A 16,711-nucleotide genomic window follows, 5' to 3' on the forward strand; every position below is an offset into this window, starting at 1 on the left:
TTTGTTTAGGTTGTCAAAATGGGTTCATGTAGCTGCTTGCTATTATTTGATACCGTGTGGAAGAATTATACTGACTGCCTCATGAACATCGTGCTAGAACAGCTCCTAGTCAATAAAAAGATGGTAAGAGTTGACTTTAAACCCTATTACGTGGCTTCTGCAAGAAAAAGTCTATAATGTGTGATGAACCTGTAATAAGGAGCTGCATTTAGGATAGGGACTTAGGGCAGAAGCAAACTAAACGCTTGTTGATATTAAGTTGATAATACATTAAATTGATATTAAGTCACTGAGTTTATTTATGCTTAGGGAAAGCTGCTGGTGAAGTTTATTTTCCCCAACCATGTTTTGGGTTGGGGAAACCTAAGCAGGTTGCTTAACTGCACTGAAGCAGACGGGAAGCGCTGTTAGAGCGGAGAGTTTCTCAGTGTTTAGCTTTTGGTTTCCACTGCTCGTTCGGTCAGCTCGCCCTGTGTCAGGTACCAGCGAGCTCTGGTTTGCTCACAGGTTGCTTCTTTGACCTTAGATTCGGAAGGATTTTTGCCTGAAAGTTAAAGGTAACGGACTGGGACAAAAGAGCAAATGGTTAATGAGTTGGGGTTAAGGTTCCCTCCTGAGTAGACATATCCATGGGATTACGTTGACGCTTTCAGAAATAATTCAAATTCTTAACTGGCAGGACTGTGGCTTTGACCAGGCCACACTGTGGCTGCGCTACACTTCGTCAAATTGATTGTTTTCTAAATAATTTCACTGTCAAAAAAATTAGCCTGTGTTAAATGATACTCAGCTTGGCTTCCTAAATAGTCAGAATGTTTATCGTGAAACCTCAGACTTTAGTAAGTGAAATATCATTTACAAACTAGTTAAATGTCTTTTGCAGTTTATAATTCCCCTTAATAGCATGTTCTGTTACTTTAAGAAAGTGGATTTTGTTAGTACTTAGGTTCTTTTTTGTTACCAATGACGTGATGTTGAGCAAGGACTGAATAAACCTTGAATTACTCAAATTATAAAAAGGTGGTGTTTTTTTTTTTTAAAGTATAAAACTAAAATATTCGACACATTAATATTGCACTAGGAACACTGCCATTGTCTATGTCATTTTACATTTTGATGACCCCAGAAAACATTTTTGTCATATTAGGACACCTTTCGGCAGGGCTGCACCTGTCTTCAAAGTGTATAATATTATTGCTCCTATGGTTATTATGTCCATTTAGGCATATGTATACAAAGCGTAAGTTTGCTGTATGCCTTTTTTGCCTATTAAAGTTATCTAAATCTTTGATTCTGCTTGTTTAGGCTAATATATTTATACCATGGATGAGTTTGGTCTAATGAACTTAAGGAGGTCTTATATAGCATATTTTATTAACTTATCTGCAGAAACTTTAAAGGTGATTGCATACTGAAAAGCAAAGAAAGTATTCTGTCTGAACTTTATTATTGAATGTTGTATGTTCTTGTTAATAGTTGAGTTAAGGGAAAAACTTACAGTTTTCAATTAGAATAGGCCGTTATGTGAAATGTGGCATTTTTCTTAGTGCTGAATAATTTTATTCTGGATAAGTATAGCATTTTCTGAGGCAAAAACAAAATATGAAATTTAGCTATTTGACAATAAGTGTATTTCTCCTGCAGACAACCCATTCATAAGTGAATTCGTAATTCTGACAATGTGACTAATCTGAAACAAGTTTGATCAGCAATTTATCAGTCTTACCCTGCCAGTTTATCTGTATAGTGATGATTAAGCAAGCAGTTGGGAATGAAGAAGAAGCTTCTGCATATGTGAGATGGTCTTGAAAGAATACAAACAAAAGCTAGTCCAAGAAGTGTCCTGAAATTTCACTATAAATAGATATCTTCTCTGATATCAATATAGTGACTCTGAGAAATCAGGTGACACTGAGAAATCAACGTGACACTGTTTCTGAGTCTGTAGAAAATATACTCATCATTTTAAGGAGTAGTTTGCTATTAACTTTCTTTCATAGAACAAAATGAAAAATTTGGGGAAGTTGACTATTGTGTAGCATTTTTGTGTAGCAAATTATTTTAAAAAGTTCGTGTTTCATTCATCTGGTTATAATTTTTATTTAAAAAATGTCACTTAAATCTTGGTTGGATATAGTATGTAGTTACCAACAGATATGTGCATGATATTTTTAAACTTATGTAATAATGTATTTACCTTCTTGCTTTCAGTTTTAGAAGGATGATGATGAAAAAAGCTGGATGAAATGACCAAAATTCTGCAAAAAGGAAGCAGTAGTTGGAATTCCTATAAAATATGCTGCTGCGTTGGGACTGAGGCTTCTTATGCGTTTCCTGATTTTGTAGAACAAAATAAATAGAGAGATATCCCATATGATTTCAGTATCCTGTATTTCAGAAGAAGCAGTTAAATCTGTCCATGCCATAGGGCATAGTTCCATGGAGTTTAAGAGTTTGAACCAGTCAAAGTCCCAGCTGGCAAAGTCCCGCTCTTCTCCTCCTCCCGAATTTATATACTTATTTCCTATTTATTACAGGAACCTAGCTTTAAATCAAGTTTTGGAACCCAGCCTTAAAAAGAAGGTCAATTATTAGAGCTGATTTAGTAGTCAAGTAAAGAGAATTTTCTGAGGAGGATTCCAAGGATTTTGGTACCATCATGTATTCCTCCTACTTTAAATTGATATATCCCTAAACAGACACATTTTGGATTGTGATTTGGTCGTGGGAAATCAAGTAATACTGAAGTTTAGGGGGTTGCTTTTTTTATTTTTCATTTTTTGAGTTTAAAGTTTAGTTTGTTCCCTATCAGTCATCCAAGTCCGTTCAGTTAAAGTAACAAATTACATCGTTAAGGCATTCTGAGTTTTTACAGATTTGTAATGGAAATCTCTTCTGGTATGGGTGATAATATTACTCATTTTTTGTGCTATTGCTCTTCAGGTTGCCAAAGTATTCTGTAGCTGTTGTAGCTTAACGGAGTTTAAGGCCAGTAAGATTTTTATATCACAGAACATTAAGATTAGAGGCTATTGATTTGTATTTTGTTGCAATCATTCTTCACAGTCTTCACAGTCTTCTTTTTTGAAGGTACCAGGTAATGAAGAATCTGCAGCCACATCTGGTTATTATTTTCGTTGGTTAATTATCCATTGCTTGCAAGAGATAAAAAAGTCTGCTTCCTGATTTTGAATTAATGTTGACTTGCTTTCCAGTCAATTATATTGATGTATCTGCTGTGCAAAACTGAGGAATCCTGTGAATCCCAGTATATACTTCCCGTGAAGGCACAAATCATCCTCGGTTGTCTTTCTGATAATAAGTTTTCTTTGTGCTAACCTTTAAATTTTACATTTTAATTTTACTCAGAGTCCACGATGCAGACACCAGAGACTGGGTCGGATACAGGTTCAACTGTGACTTTGCAGACATCTGTGGCTGGCCAGGCAGCAGTGCCCACACAGGTAGTGCAGCAAGTACCAGTTCAGCAACAGGTAGGTAGCTGGTAGTTTGGGGAAAAGAAAAAAATATGGGAAGGATAGTTTTTCACAATGCAATGAAGAATGAATTTTGTAAAAGGTTGCTAAAGGAACTCTTTTGCACTGTTTTTATCAATTTTATTTTCCTTGAATTGAAAGACCTACATAGAAAGGAAGACTGTTTTCAGGATCCGTTCTTTGAACTAGAGCACCTGGCAAGCACCGGGAGTACCTTTATATAATTCTAACAGCAGCTTATCTATGTAATAGTTCATAGAATTTACATTAATTTATGTTACTGAATATGTACATTTATTCATTTTAAAATGTGAATAATGAATATGTTTCTGATAGTATTGACGATATTATTTCTCCTTTCATTTGCACTTCCAAGTAAGTACAATATAAATGTAGCATTGAAAGCAATATTCTTTGCAGCTCTAGGCTCGATTCCTTGCAGAGTCTTGCACAATGCCAGAGAACCATTTGAGTAATGACAATATGTAATTCATTATGAGGATTTGCCGGGAAATTATGGAGACTTTCGAAGTGCCAGTTTAGTGCACAGCTCTGTCACATGAGATGGTTGATCACCTGTGCAGCACCCACAGCCTTTAGGAGGGTTGGTGGCTGAGGAGAATGGGGAAAAAATGTGGAGGTGGAAACAGGGGCTGAATCTGAATGCCTTGACCTCTGTCTAAAACTTTTCCTTAATACACAGACTTTAGCTGTCTATCTAATAGGTACTCTGGAAGCTATCTGATGTTGTTTTTCATGAAAAATTGATTGCATGGTTTCCAAATCAATAGTATGAGAACTGGAGATAATTTATTAAATCGTATGATCTGTTTCTGTGTCAGTGCAGCACTGTTCCCTGAATTAAAATTTCCAGCTTTTTATCAAGTTTAAAGTTGCACCTGGTGAGTTCTTATCCATATCCTTTGTAATGCTGTTCCGCAAACTCTTACTAATGACTTTATCCCAATGTACAGACTGAGTTTATAACGCTTCATGATTTCTTTACTACGCCTTTTGCTTATATTTCCATGTAACTTTTAGGAGGCATATTTGATTTTAAAAGACTGTAAAGCATTGAATATGATCTTCCATATTTTTTTAAATACTTATCTTCATGTATTTGCTCAAAATTCCCACTGAGTCAAGAGTTTTCTCAAATATTTTCTGGTGACTTCAGATTGTTGTATAGCACTCTCTCTTTTAATTTGGATGTTGATTAGGATAGAGCCTTTTCAAAAGTACATTAGGTTTTAAGTGAAGCTTCCATGATGCTTGAACTCAGCTAACCTTTTCTAGAAGATTTCTTCTAGTTAATTTTACTTAAACTTTTGCAAAGTAATGAAGCAGTCTGGATAATTTGTCTTCTATTTATGTTCTTTTAAGATGACAGATGGTTATTTGATATGGTTTATATGATTTGTAATTTGTTATTCCTGTATTTCTACTTTTCAGATAAAAGATGGAGATTTGGTAGAGCTATGCAGATGCTGGTTTTAAGCAGATAGGATACTCATACAACAGTCTAATTGTGCATGTTGAACTTGATCCATATGAAGTACTGATCATTGTGATGGATTGAAGACTGTTAACAAGTTAGTGGCATTGGCAATCAATTCGTGGCTGGTGCAGTCTTCTATGCGTATCTGTTCTGTTTCTAAACTAACAAATGAATAATCAATAGGGCTTTGGTGTTTGTAAACTTTGCCTGTGCAAAGTTACTCATTTTCTGAAAACTTAGAGCATGGATTTGACTGTTTAGTTTTCCACATAAATAACGCATTTATCTTTGTCACTAACTGCTTGTATCTTTTTAAGTTATTGCAGTTGTCCTTTATTAATGAAAGGCTCATGCCAAAGCACAGAAATCCAGATATAGACTGTTTTTAACTTGCTTCATTAGGTCTTAATGAAAACAGGAAGCTGAAAATTTTGTATCACAGATTGTGACTTAGTAAAACTTAAAGTTCCTGGTCAACTTTACATCTCCTTTAGTGCTACTGCTTCTGAGTATTCCCCTTCATTGAATACTACATCTATATTTTGGATTATTTTTCCCTGTGGTTATGTTAGATTGTATTTTTCCAGTTGAGTTTAACTTTGAGAGTAGAAATCAGCATACTGTTACGGAAAGAAAAGCTAGCCAAGGAAGAGGAATTTGCTGCTGTATTTTATATGACCTGAAAAGGTAACAAGAACGTTGGAAAAGCCAATGCAGACAGCATTGCAGTGATTGTAACACACTATGCGGGAGAGAGATGTTTAGAGGGAAAAGGATAAATTACAAAAATGTTGGAAAATGACAGGACTTTTAAAAGCTCTGAATGTGTGAGGAAAAGAAAAGTGAGAGAGCAGATATGAATGTGGTATGCCAGCGGGAAATGTGATGAAGAATGTGGGTGGGATGGGTGCTTTCAACAGTAGGGAAGTAAAAGGAAATATCAGGCACTGAAACAATCACTCTGTTGAGCAAATTGCAGGTGTGGTCTAACCTGAAGATTTAGCTGTGTATAGTTTACATTTGCCTGAAATTAAAATTTGACTTTATACATCAGGAGCAGACCACTTTGCCTAAACGTGAAAAGAAAAGAAGATTAAGCTGTTTGCATAAAGTCATTCCATCATTTTAATGGGAGCGGGAGGGGTGGTTATTTGTGCGCGTTCAAAGTTACCCATGTTAAAAGTGGGAAGAAAATGATTTAGATGAACAACATAGAGGACATGCTTTTGTTTTTCCTATGGCTTATAAAATATATACGTAATGCCAACTACATCTAAAGTGTGAGTGTAGTCTATTAAAACAATAGGGTACTTTTTGAATTTTGTTAAATTCTAAGATACAGTGTCATACCTGTACGTGTCTTTGAATATGCAATAGTTTATCATAAGCCAAAACTTCTGTGTTTTCACATTTATAGTAATTTATTAACACTTTTTGGTGAATTATGCTGCTTTTGATGAATTTATTTTTTACTTAATATTAAAGCCATGTACAGTATTCCGTTTTTCCTAGTAAGGTCTTCATTTCCCAAACATCCATTCCCATATATGCACCATACTTAAATGAAATCTCATGCAAGTATTAATTTGGTGTTTTATTTGCGCTCACAAAATATATGCTGTGTTTTTCATAATGAAACATTTTTGCCCTGAAGAAGAGCAGACTTGATAAATGAAAGGGTACACTGGTGACCTTTTCTGCTACAGCCGTGTTTGTGCTAAAGTGTCCTTTCATATGAGCGAACAGCAAAAGAGTCGCTCTTAATATTTTCAGCTAAAATAAGTTCCTTATTAGTGTGTAGCTAGCATAAATATGTCTCTCATAAAAGTGTCATGATCCAAAATAGAAAGAAAGTACCATTAATGAAAACCTAGGATCCCCTTTAGGTAGCAGTGGCACTGATAACAGTTGGTTTTGTGCACTGCAACTGTCACTGTTGAAAAAGGATGGAGGGGAATGGTGAGGAGAGAGCCATGTCCATGTATACGTAGAAAGTAACAAGAATAAGGCCAAAAAGTCAGGAGCATAATTAAATGCTATTTTAATAGCCTGAGGAATTTTTCTAGGCTTCTGTTAGGGGGATTTTTCACTAACCTATCATTCCTTTTTTAGCACACGCTCTTTAGCATAAAGCAGCAAGCTATAAGGATTGAAAATTAACCTCACTTTATAGTTTATGCCACACAACGTAGAACGATTGAAGGAGGAAAATTAAAAATAGTTGTATAATCTATTTTAAAAAGGTATATCCATGCATCAGAAGTTGAACAAAACAAATCTTCATATTCACCACACAGCATGGCCATAGCGTTCAGAAAAAATCGTATCATTAAACTGGAGATGCAGACTTCTTGTTAATCAAAACTGGGGCTTAATGAAAAATAACGTTTAGCATATGAAAAACGTAATCATGAGCTGACAGTAGTCATTATATCAGTATGAATGTGCTGAGAATATTACAGCATGTGCTATTTATATGTTGCTTGCCAAAAGTAATCCAGACTAATTAAGGTACAAAAATGATTTTTATCCCTGAGAACAAAAAATGATGCATATCCAATTCTTTTTGCATAGGCATTACAGGCAATTGTATGTTCACTTTTAAATAGAGATTAAAAGTCCCTGTTGTTCTACTCTTTCCTCAGAACTTTTAACATAAATACTTTTATTTGAAATTAAAATTCTCTCTTCAAATTTATTTTTTGTTTAATTTCTGTATTTCAATTGAATATTTTTATTCACTTTATTTTTATTGACAGACTGTCATAGATACAATATTATCTATATCTTCGTTTATTCCTTTGAGGTAGTATACTGGAGCATAAAATTTGCTTTGCTTTTTTTTCTTCAGCTGGTAAAAATAATCAAACATGGACATCGAAATCAGTTTTCATTCTTCTCTTTTCTCCTGGAACATTTCAGCTGCTAACTTCTAAACCTACTCTAGTTATTTCAGACTAGAATCATGAAACAAGATGAAAGATACACTCTTCGATCTTGCTTAATTCGTTATTTCCTAGGCCAATCAGTTAATTTCCTGTTCTTCATCCAGACAGTAGCAACAAATTCTTAGCCCACCAGTCCACCCCCACAACGTACAATTTTTGAACTTACATACTGTCACTTTGTAAGATATAGTCCATTTTCTTTCTTGTAAAAAAATTGATAACGAATTGAAATTCATCAATGACAATTTTCATTTTTGCAGTTTTTGCTATTTAGGTTTATGGGAAATTGAACAAATCTTTTCATTCCAAATCAGAAAATGAGCACATTTTGGGATTTTTCAGTTTTCTATATAGTAGATATTTTGTTTTGATAGGGTCTATACCACTTCTTCTTGGCAATATCCTTTCAGTTCTGTGGTAAATATTTGCACTTTGCTGTATCCATTGTTTCTGAAATGGTAGCAGCCTGTATTATCCAAGAAGGCTGAGAGAACATAATAGTTGGTGTAGAATGGGAATGTGACCTGCATTTACTGACAAGAGATTATTCATTTTGTGTCTGTACATTTTATAAGTACATGTGGGCTGCAGGGAGAAAATCTCATTCCTTTTATTAATAGAAAATGGAGTGGTTTTTAATAGAGAGTAAGCTATCTGCAGTGTATGTGGAGAGAAAATGAAATGCATTTTGGAAGAGGTTGGACAGGAACATGCAGTTCCTGGAGACCCACATGGTATTGATGACGGCATCATTTCCGCAGTGTTTCCCCAGCTGTACTGCTGGGACAGAAAATGGAACATATCCGTTACACAGCAGGAGACAAATTACTGATTTTAAGAACTAACCCTGTTTTGGAGATGTTTTCTCACTGATCAAATAGATCAGTTTGGTGCTCTGTAGCAGAGTGATTAGCAGTGACTCCCTTTCTCCCATTGATTACAGCTCGTAGAACTTGAGTCACCCGGGAAGAAATACCTTCAGAGAAGGACTTGAAATTATAATAGTCTACTGCTTATAATAAAGCACATATACATTTCCACCAATTGTTGCATGAGTAGATGGTTTTGTTACAGATTAGCAAACTTGAATATTAAGAGGTATTAATTCCCAGCAAGCTAACTAGCGTAGCTTTCTTGTAGTGCATTTGGATCAGGCCCCTTCCATGGAAATACGATTTGATATAATTTAATTTATGAGTTCAAAGACTATGCAAATAAAAGTGATTTAATTATTTGAAAAGATGTTTGTGCAGTACAGCTATTTATATTATCTTTTTTGTTCAGAAAATTGTTCTAAAGTCATAATCATGATTTGCCTCAGATTGTCTAGTGCGCAGAACTGAAACTGAGAACTGAATTTTCCTGTTAAAAAGCTGAATACTATTAGAAGAGGAAATGTACGCATTGTACATTTTGTATCTACATTGTATATTATTACCTTAATAATTAGAAAACATCTTTAACATAATTTTTTTGAAGTTGAGAAATTGTAGTTCTGATATGTATGTCCATTTATGTAATGCTTCGCAATGGCAATCAGAAAATTGGTTGATTATAGTATATGGTCTAACCATCAAATTGTGCCTCAGTACTGCTGACTGACAGAAACATCTAATTTTCTGTCATGCTAGAATAGCAATTTCTTTTTTCTAGAATTAGGTTTTAATATCAAAGTAATAAATAGTTTCTGTGAAAGTCTAATGTTTCCTTTTGCAGTCTAAGGCAATACTATAAAAGAAATAGTAGGAAAAATATGTTTATTTACAGAACTTTATAGAATATAGTGAAGAGGGTAAAGGTATTACAACAAAGATGCTCTCAAAGAGCTTATGGAAATGATGCATCAGATATATGAGGCCCAGACTCATCTGGGATTATGGTGTTTGCATTTTTAGTGCCCACTGTATCAGGCTGAAGTTGTGTCACAGCAAAATATTTAAGAAAAATAGTAGCCACTGAAATATAATTTATATTAAGTCCATTTAATAAATGTGTTCATTGTTACTTTCCTGATTCAGTGCCTAAGATAAGACTGTGCAGGTGTGTGAAGTCTCTTAAGTCCTTGCACATCCTTTAGATTCTGAACTGTTACGGAGCCAAGATACGGCCTCTCTAAATGATGACAGGTGAAAGGATGGGATTCTCAATCTTTACTGTAGCAAAAGATGAAAAACTCTATAGTGCAATGTTTTCATATGCCTTCCATGCTAAGACTTCAGAGGAAATTTGCACAGCCTGGAGCTGTCCTACATACTAATTGAGTGAAAGGAGTAATAGTGTGGCTAGTGATGTGCTTTTATGAGACAGGCATGCCATCTCAGCAATATGCATGAAGATAATCCATCCCTTACTGCTTCATTTAGAAACCATACTCTTTTTATTTAGCTTATTAACATTAAAACTTCTTTCCTTGGAGTGTGTCGTATCTGCTGATATTCTGGGAAAGCGATTACTCAGTTTGGGGTTCTTGATCCTAAACTGTATATTTGGGTCAAAGCATTCCTGGAAAAGGAACCTTATAACAGTGTAATTTAACCCTGATTAAACCAGAGCTAAACAATATTGATGTGGATCTTTATTTTTAAACTTCTTGCACGTGTAAGCTGTTGTTTTAAGGTTTGTATTGTACAGATGTAAAATGAGATAAAAATCACCAGAAACTAGCATATATATGGCCAAAGGAAACTTTCCTCCTTAGTAAATGTGATTCTTAAGACCGATGTAAAACATACAGTTGTACTTCTTTCCTTCCTTTTTATGCTTTCAATTTCTTTCTGTCTTTGGCGCTTAAGGAACCTACAGTCCACAAGCATGCATCCTCAGTGGCAGGACTCCAGTTGCCATATTGCAGACTTAAAACACGGACATTGTGCAAGCACAATAGCTTTCTGTGCTATTGCTGTGCTATGGCATAGCATTCTCGGTTATTTTTTAATTGTGAGAACAGAGGTGTCCCATACGGCTTTGAAACCATTAGATGCACTGAAGCATCAGCCGCTGCTTTGATTACAGCGTCCCACATTTGTGGTGTTCTTGTTTACAGGTCCAGCAAGTGCAGACTGTGCAACAAGTACAGCATGTGTACCCAGCCCAGGTTCAGTACGTGGAAGGAAGTGACACAGTCTACACTAATGGAGCTATGTAAGTTGGCAAATGACCAGAGAATATGAATGTTCACTAAAATGTGAAGTTAAATACGCGTTTTTGGTGACATCCTATCGGGTACTGTGTTTTAAGTTGGAAGGAAAAATAATTGAATCAAAATTCTGTTAGTGTTGTCCTTTGAAATAGTTGTTCAGATAAAAAGTTGAATTCATATCAGATTTATTGAGAAAGAACTTTTGCGTAAAAGGAATTCAAGAGGTTGTTATAGTTGGACTTAGGGCAAAATTACGTGTACAGAATTCGGTTGTTTGAAAATAAAAATCTTTTAGGTTTATGGTAAGTTCAGTCCATAGGAAGTACTGTCTCACTTTGTCACAACGTAATGATCTTTGTAACAAAGAAGTCTTCATGTGGGCCTTATGCTGTCCTATCGGGAATCCTACTGGCAGATGCGTAAGATACTGCAGCAGCTGCAGTTATCGTTTACAGAAAGTAGTAATGTAATTTAATTCCAATGTTTAATGAAATGAGGTACTGCCAAAGGAATGAGGAGACGCAGAGAAAGACAAATAACATTGTCTCCTTTTGCTTCTTAGCCTCTTCTCTGCTTATTACTGTGCTTTTCTTGCTTCTCTGAATGCACTTTTCCACCATCAAGTTTCTCTCTCCATTGTACAAGTTTAGAAACAGAATAATTTAGGTTTGATGGGACTTCTGGAGGTCATCTAGTCCGATCTCTTGCTTGGACTAGGGTCGACTTTGAAATTGACTCAGACGTCAAAGTAGGATCAGGTTGCTCAGTGAGGACCTTCTCTCCCTTTTCATTTACCCACCTCTTGCCGTTTTTGGTATGTTACAAAGTTGGGGAAGGAAGAAAAATCATGTAGAAAGCTTATTTGGTGCCAGCAAGCATTTATTTATAGATAGTAATCCAGACATGATATAAAAGAGTCAGCAATATTATTTGGTTCAGAGACTTCTGATGTTAACACCTGCAGCAGGCTTTGGTCATCTCTCCTGACATATTTTGCCTAATTCATTTTGCATGTACTTTTCTCCCATAGTGGCTTGTCTGTTTTATTCTCACTTGTAAATCCTAAGCAATCTCTCCTAAATGGATGTAATACTTCCTTGTTATTAAGAATGATTGTTGACTGTCTAATTTAAGCTACTGTAGCAGCTGAAAGTCACTCGTAAGACTGTAAATCTGTGATCATGTGGGTTGAGCTTTGGTGTATAGAAAGTTGCTTTTGAACTAAGTTGTTTGTCTAAGTTGTTTTTGAAAAATTTCAACCAAAGACATTCAGCTGTTATAAAGGCAAACATATTTCTTTTCGCATACTTTAATAGATTTTTCTTTAGAAAGTTCTAGCACTTCCACTCTTCCAACGGGGAACTTGAATCTGAGCACTGGCATTAGCACTTCGTGTTTTATTGCAGTCTGTAAAACTTTGCCTGATTTTCTAGATCACATTTTTAAAGTAAAATATATTATTTGTTTTGCTTTATATAGATGTTAAGTAAATGGATGCTGTAACCAAATTGTCAAGCAATATAGCAACTAAGGGCAGTAAGTGAAAGGAAAAATCTGGGATAACTGCTGAGAAGATTGGGGCTGTGATCAGTTAGGCAGTGGGTGGTAGTCTTCGATAGTGCTGGTAGAAGTGATTGGGAATTGGGGAGCTGAATACCAATAGGTGGAAAGAAGAAAATATGGTGACAAACAAACAAATCTTACCAAAAAAAAAAGACATCTGTGAAAAAGAGCAGTTAAAAACCCCTGAGAATGGATTAACAGCCCAGGATAACTGTCTCTGTACAGAAGGTTATACAGGAATATTTATGCCTCTGTAGCTTTGCTAAAATAACTGGTAACAATTTATTTTGTAGACAATACTTTAAAAATAGGTGGAAGGAGAAGCTTGCTGGCACAATGTAGCATATAGTGCTCTTCACAATAAATCACATCTTGAGATGGTTGATATCTTTCTGAATGCGTTACAATTTATTTTCCTTGGAATTAAGATATTTAATTTTCAACACAAGAAAAGTTTGAGTTAGTTGAGATTTCATGTGGAGAAAGTTTTCTAAAAAAAGTTAATGAGTACTAACGGTTTGTCTTTCCTAGATGACAAAGGATAATTGGAAAACTAATTATCAACCTTATAAGAAGATGAGCTGTATTATATTATGTATTTTCCTCAGCTAAATGCAATTGCTTGCATAAGCATCTTCCTCCTGAGAGTGATAAACTCTCAGAGAACAGAGAGATTTATGAGATTTATGAGATAAATCTCCTTTTATGAGATGTAAAAAACAGAATAAATTCACTACATTGCTGTTCCTGCTAAAAAAGGAGAGTTCAAGAGTTCTAATATGTCTGGTGTGAGGTCTGAAGTAGCCCATGATCACTTGGTTCTCCTAGAAGCTGATTTTTTGGGGATCACACAAAGATTGTCAGTTTTAATTAGGCTGTGCGTGCAATCTATATCTCTGCCTCTACAACTAGTACATGCGAGTCTCTCCTTTCTCTTAGGTAAGGGAGGTCGAACCTGTTCACCTGTGGGGTGAGGGTCTGCAGCTACATGTTCCTAGGTGCAGCCAGCAGCAAGGCTGAGGAGCATGTAATCCCTAGTGGGCACCCACATCAATGCACATGTACAACGTATCTACATACACATACACATATGCATGGCTGGCCACAGAGATCAGGCAGACGCTCTCAGCCCTTGCTCAAACGCAAACCTTCAGTCACTCCAGCAGCTGGCACCTAGACATGGGAGCCCTCTGACCCATGGTTGTACTCCAGTTGCTAGGACTTATTTCCACTCACTCCTATCTCTCCAGTTGCTGGTCCCACAGGCACACGGGCCCTCTGACCCGTGGTCTGACTCCAGTTGCTGGCACTCAGACCTCCATACGCACAAGAGCACAGAAGAGAAAGCCCCTCACCCGTGAAAATAGTTAGAAAGGAATTTAATAAGCAGATAAGACAAGCTACTGATCAGGCACAGAGCATGGCCAGATAAGCATATTGACCAGCCCCATTTACCTGTGACCAGCCCCTTTTTATTCCCCACATCCCCCTAGTTTCTCACATGTGTTCCTGCTCAAATCATCTAGATCTCTCCCTTTCTCTGCCTTTGGTTCCTCCCCTAAACATCCCACATTAAGTACTGTGCAATCACAAAGTGCTGCACCTCAGCAGTGACCTCCTCAGACAGGAAGGTGCTCTGGAGAGCAAGCCCTGTTTACTCACCTTGTTTACACCCTGTTTTCACCCCTGGGCCATGGGGGCTGATGCTCTCCTGGGACAGCCCTGGAGGAGCCGGGCAGGGTGTCTGCTCCTCCAAGCAGGTAATTCAGCTTCCCCTGCCCTCTGGTCATAGTGCCTCTGTGCTCCTGTGTGCTTGGGGAGATGAGCCCTTCCCATATAACCTGACACTTTCATTTACCCCTTTTATGTTCCCATGTGAGCAGTTGACACCTGCACTTCCAGCAGTGTACAAGATACAAAACTATCCGATCACTTAGTCCTGGTAAAAATGGAAATGAATGTCACTGACTGCTTAATACCAACTTCAAGTTTTCAGGAATTTATTGCATTCTGTAGCTGAGTGCCTTTGTTAGTTTCTGCAGAATCAGTCAACGGGATGTCAAAGACTTCTGTTAACACAGCAGAATGCTCCCTGTAGCCAGTGAGCCTAATCCAGATTGTCTTTCCCCCCTATAGAAGAAGAGTTTTCCAACGATAGAAGTTGTTGTTCAGAAACAGTGTGTATAGAGAAATGCTACTTTTAGGAGCATGAGCCTTTCTAGAGACTTTGGTCTTATACATGGGGAGTGGGACCTGTCTGTCTTTGTACTTAGAATTTTTAAAGACTATATACTGTGAAATTTGTTTTCCCTGTACAAATTTATGCTTCAGATTAAGAATGGAGAAATCACATTTCTGTAAATAAAAGTCATTAAATATATGCACTGCATATTAGAATGACGTTTATTTGACAAGTGAACAAGACTGGAATTCTAGGTTGCTGACAGCTAGATTCCTTCAGAGCATAAATAATTAGTTTCATATTTACTGTTTTTATCATTACATAAGTTAGACTTTTTTAAAAAATACTGTATCCATTTCTCCTCTTTTTGCTTTGTCACTGGATTAGCTTGTTTGGAGCTATGTCAACAGGGGGTTGACTTTTTAGAATTTTCAATAGTGAACCAAAAGCTTACCGCATCCCTAAACACAGACGGTGTTGCATTCTGCTGTGATAGAAAACATAGAGGCCAACCTCCCTTGTGCTAAAATATTTAGGAAAATATCCAGACTGTAGTACATCATCTTCTGTCCACCATACTGAAATCTTTGAAAGACGAGACTCCTGGATCCTGTCAGGTTCATGATACTGTGCTGCAGCCAGTTTGTCCTCTTCCGCTCTAGGGATTCCGTATTTCTCTCTCAGAAAACAGGACTAGGTTTGTTAATGACGTGATTGACTGGAATGATCGCTGGTTTGTCTTTTGGGTTGTTTCCCTATGATTATGTTTGATTTATTTGATGACCATGCCTGAATCAAACCGTTCTTTCTAACTCGAGAGCAGTGACAGAATGTTTGCAGAATCTATGGAATCGCAATACCGCTCCAGCCAGGGAATATAAACTGTGAGAAATCTGCAATCCATAATTCGGGTGAAGACATTAATTCAGTGTACAGAGATCTTTGGAATAAAAGTTACAGCATGTCCGACAGAAGAATTATTCTTCATTTCAAAACAAAGAACACACCAGCTAGCGTTGGTTTAAGTCCATACAGGTTAGCAACCTACGATGTACATGCAATACCAAGAAGGAAACAGTTACCTGATTCTTTTGATTCTAGTAGCAGGAAGTTTGTTAGGCTTCACAGTCTCTCAGGTGTAACAGTTCTATTTTTATAGCACAAGCCTTGCCATAGATTTCATATCATGGTTTAGCTACACTTAAAGTCATTTGGTTGTATTATAATTGGAAGCATAATGATAATACAACGGGTGTAGCCTGCAACTTGTCATATATGTTGTATAAAATGAGAGACTATTTGAATGACGTTATCTACGTTTGTGTCTGGTTAATAACACTTATGCTTGTCAAGTATGTCACACTATCTTTAAACAAAAATTGTTATTACATTCCACTCTCATGGCAGTTTTGAGTGGATAAAGGAAGAATATTATCGATGCCCTTAGATTAAGAAGCCAGGTGAGAACCATATACTAAGCTTGAATTTGTTTCTTACGTAAACTGTAAAATATTAATCTAAAACCAGCCATTTCTCAGATAATCCTGGTGAGGGAAAGAGGCTTTTTTAAACTGCTGTAATTTGTTGCATGCAAATTGAAGCCTTTATTCCCTGCATTCCCTATCAAATTTTTCTACTACAATTTGAGCAGTTTGTGGGGGTGAAAAACCCTTTATATGCAAAGGCAAGAATTTACTATTACTGTAATTTAAACCTTAAAGGTCTAGCCAAAGAATTATTATCAATAGAGTTAAAATTATGATACACATATTTCCAAGGATCGAACCTTATTTTCTCTGTTGTTATGCTCACCTTTCCACTGCTTCATCTGCATAATAAAGTCAATGGCTTCCATCTGAGAGGTTATAGCAAGCTACCAGCATC

At 36.4% G+C, this 16,711-nt stretch overlaps 1 protein-coding gene across 5 annotated transcripts in view; it reads left to right on the forward strand.

The window, feature by feature from the left end:
• The window catches only part of RFX3 (regulatory factor X3), a 128,038-nt gene that overhangs the window by 63,748 nt on the left and 47,579 nt on the right, over nucleotides 1-16,711 (forward strand). For 4 of the 5 annotated variants that reach the window (XM_068928964.1, XM_068928966.1, XM_068928969.1 and 1 more), the window contains exons 2-3: nucleotides 3,370-3,494; nucleotides 10,987-11,084. In XM_068928964.1, coding sequence (XP_068785065.1) covers nucleotides 3,378-3,494; nucleotides 10,987-11,084 — 215 coding nt within the window. In that variant the 5' untranslated portion in view covers nucleotides 3,370-3,377. Of the gene's footprint in view, nucleotides 1-3,369; nucleotides 3,495-4,962; nucleotides 5,090-10,986; nucleotides 11,085-16,711 lie in introns of those variants that run through there. The other variant, XM_068928968.1, reaches the window with a different exon arrangement.

Source organism: Struthio camelus, chromosome Z (genome assembly GCF_040807025.1).
Source record: "Struthio camelus isolate bStrCam1 chromosome Z, bStrCam1.hap1, whole genome shotgun sequence".
Taxonomy (NCBI): Eukaryota; Metazoa; Chordata; class Aves; order Struthioniformes; family Struthionidae; genus Struthio; species Struthio camelus.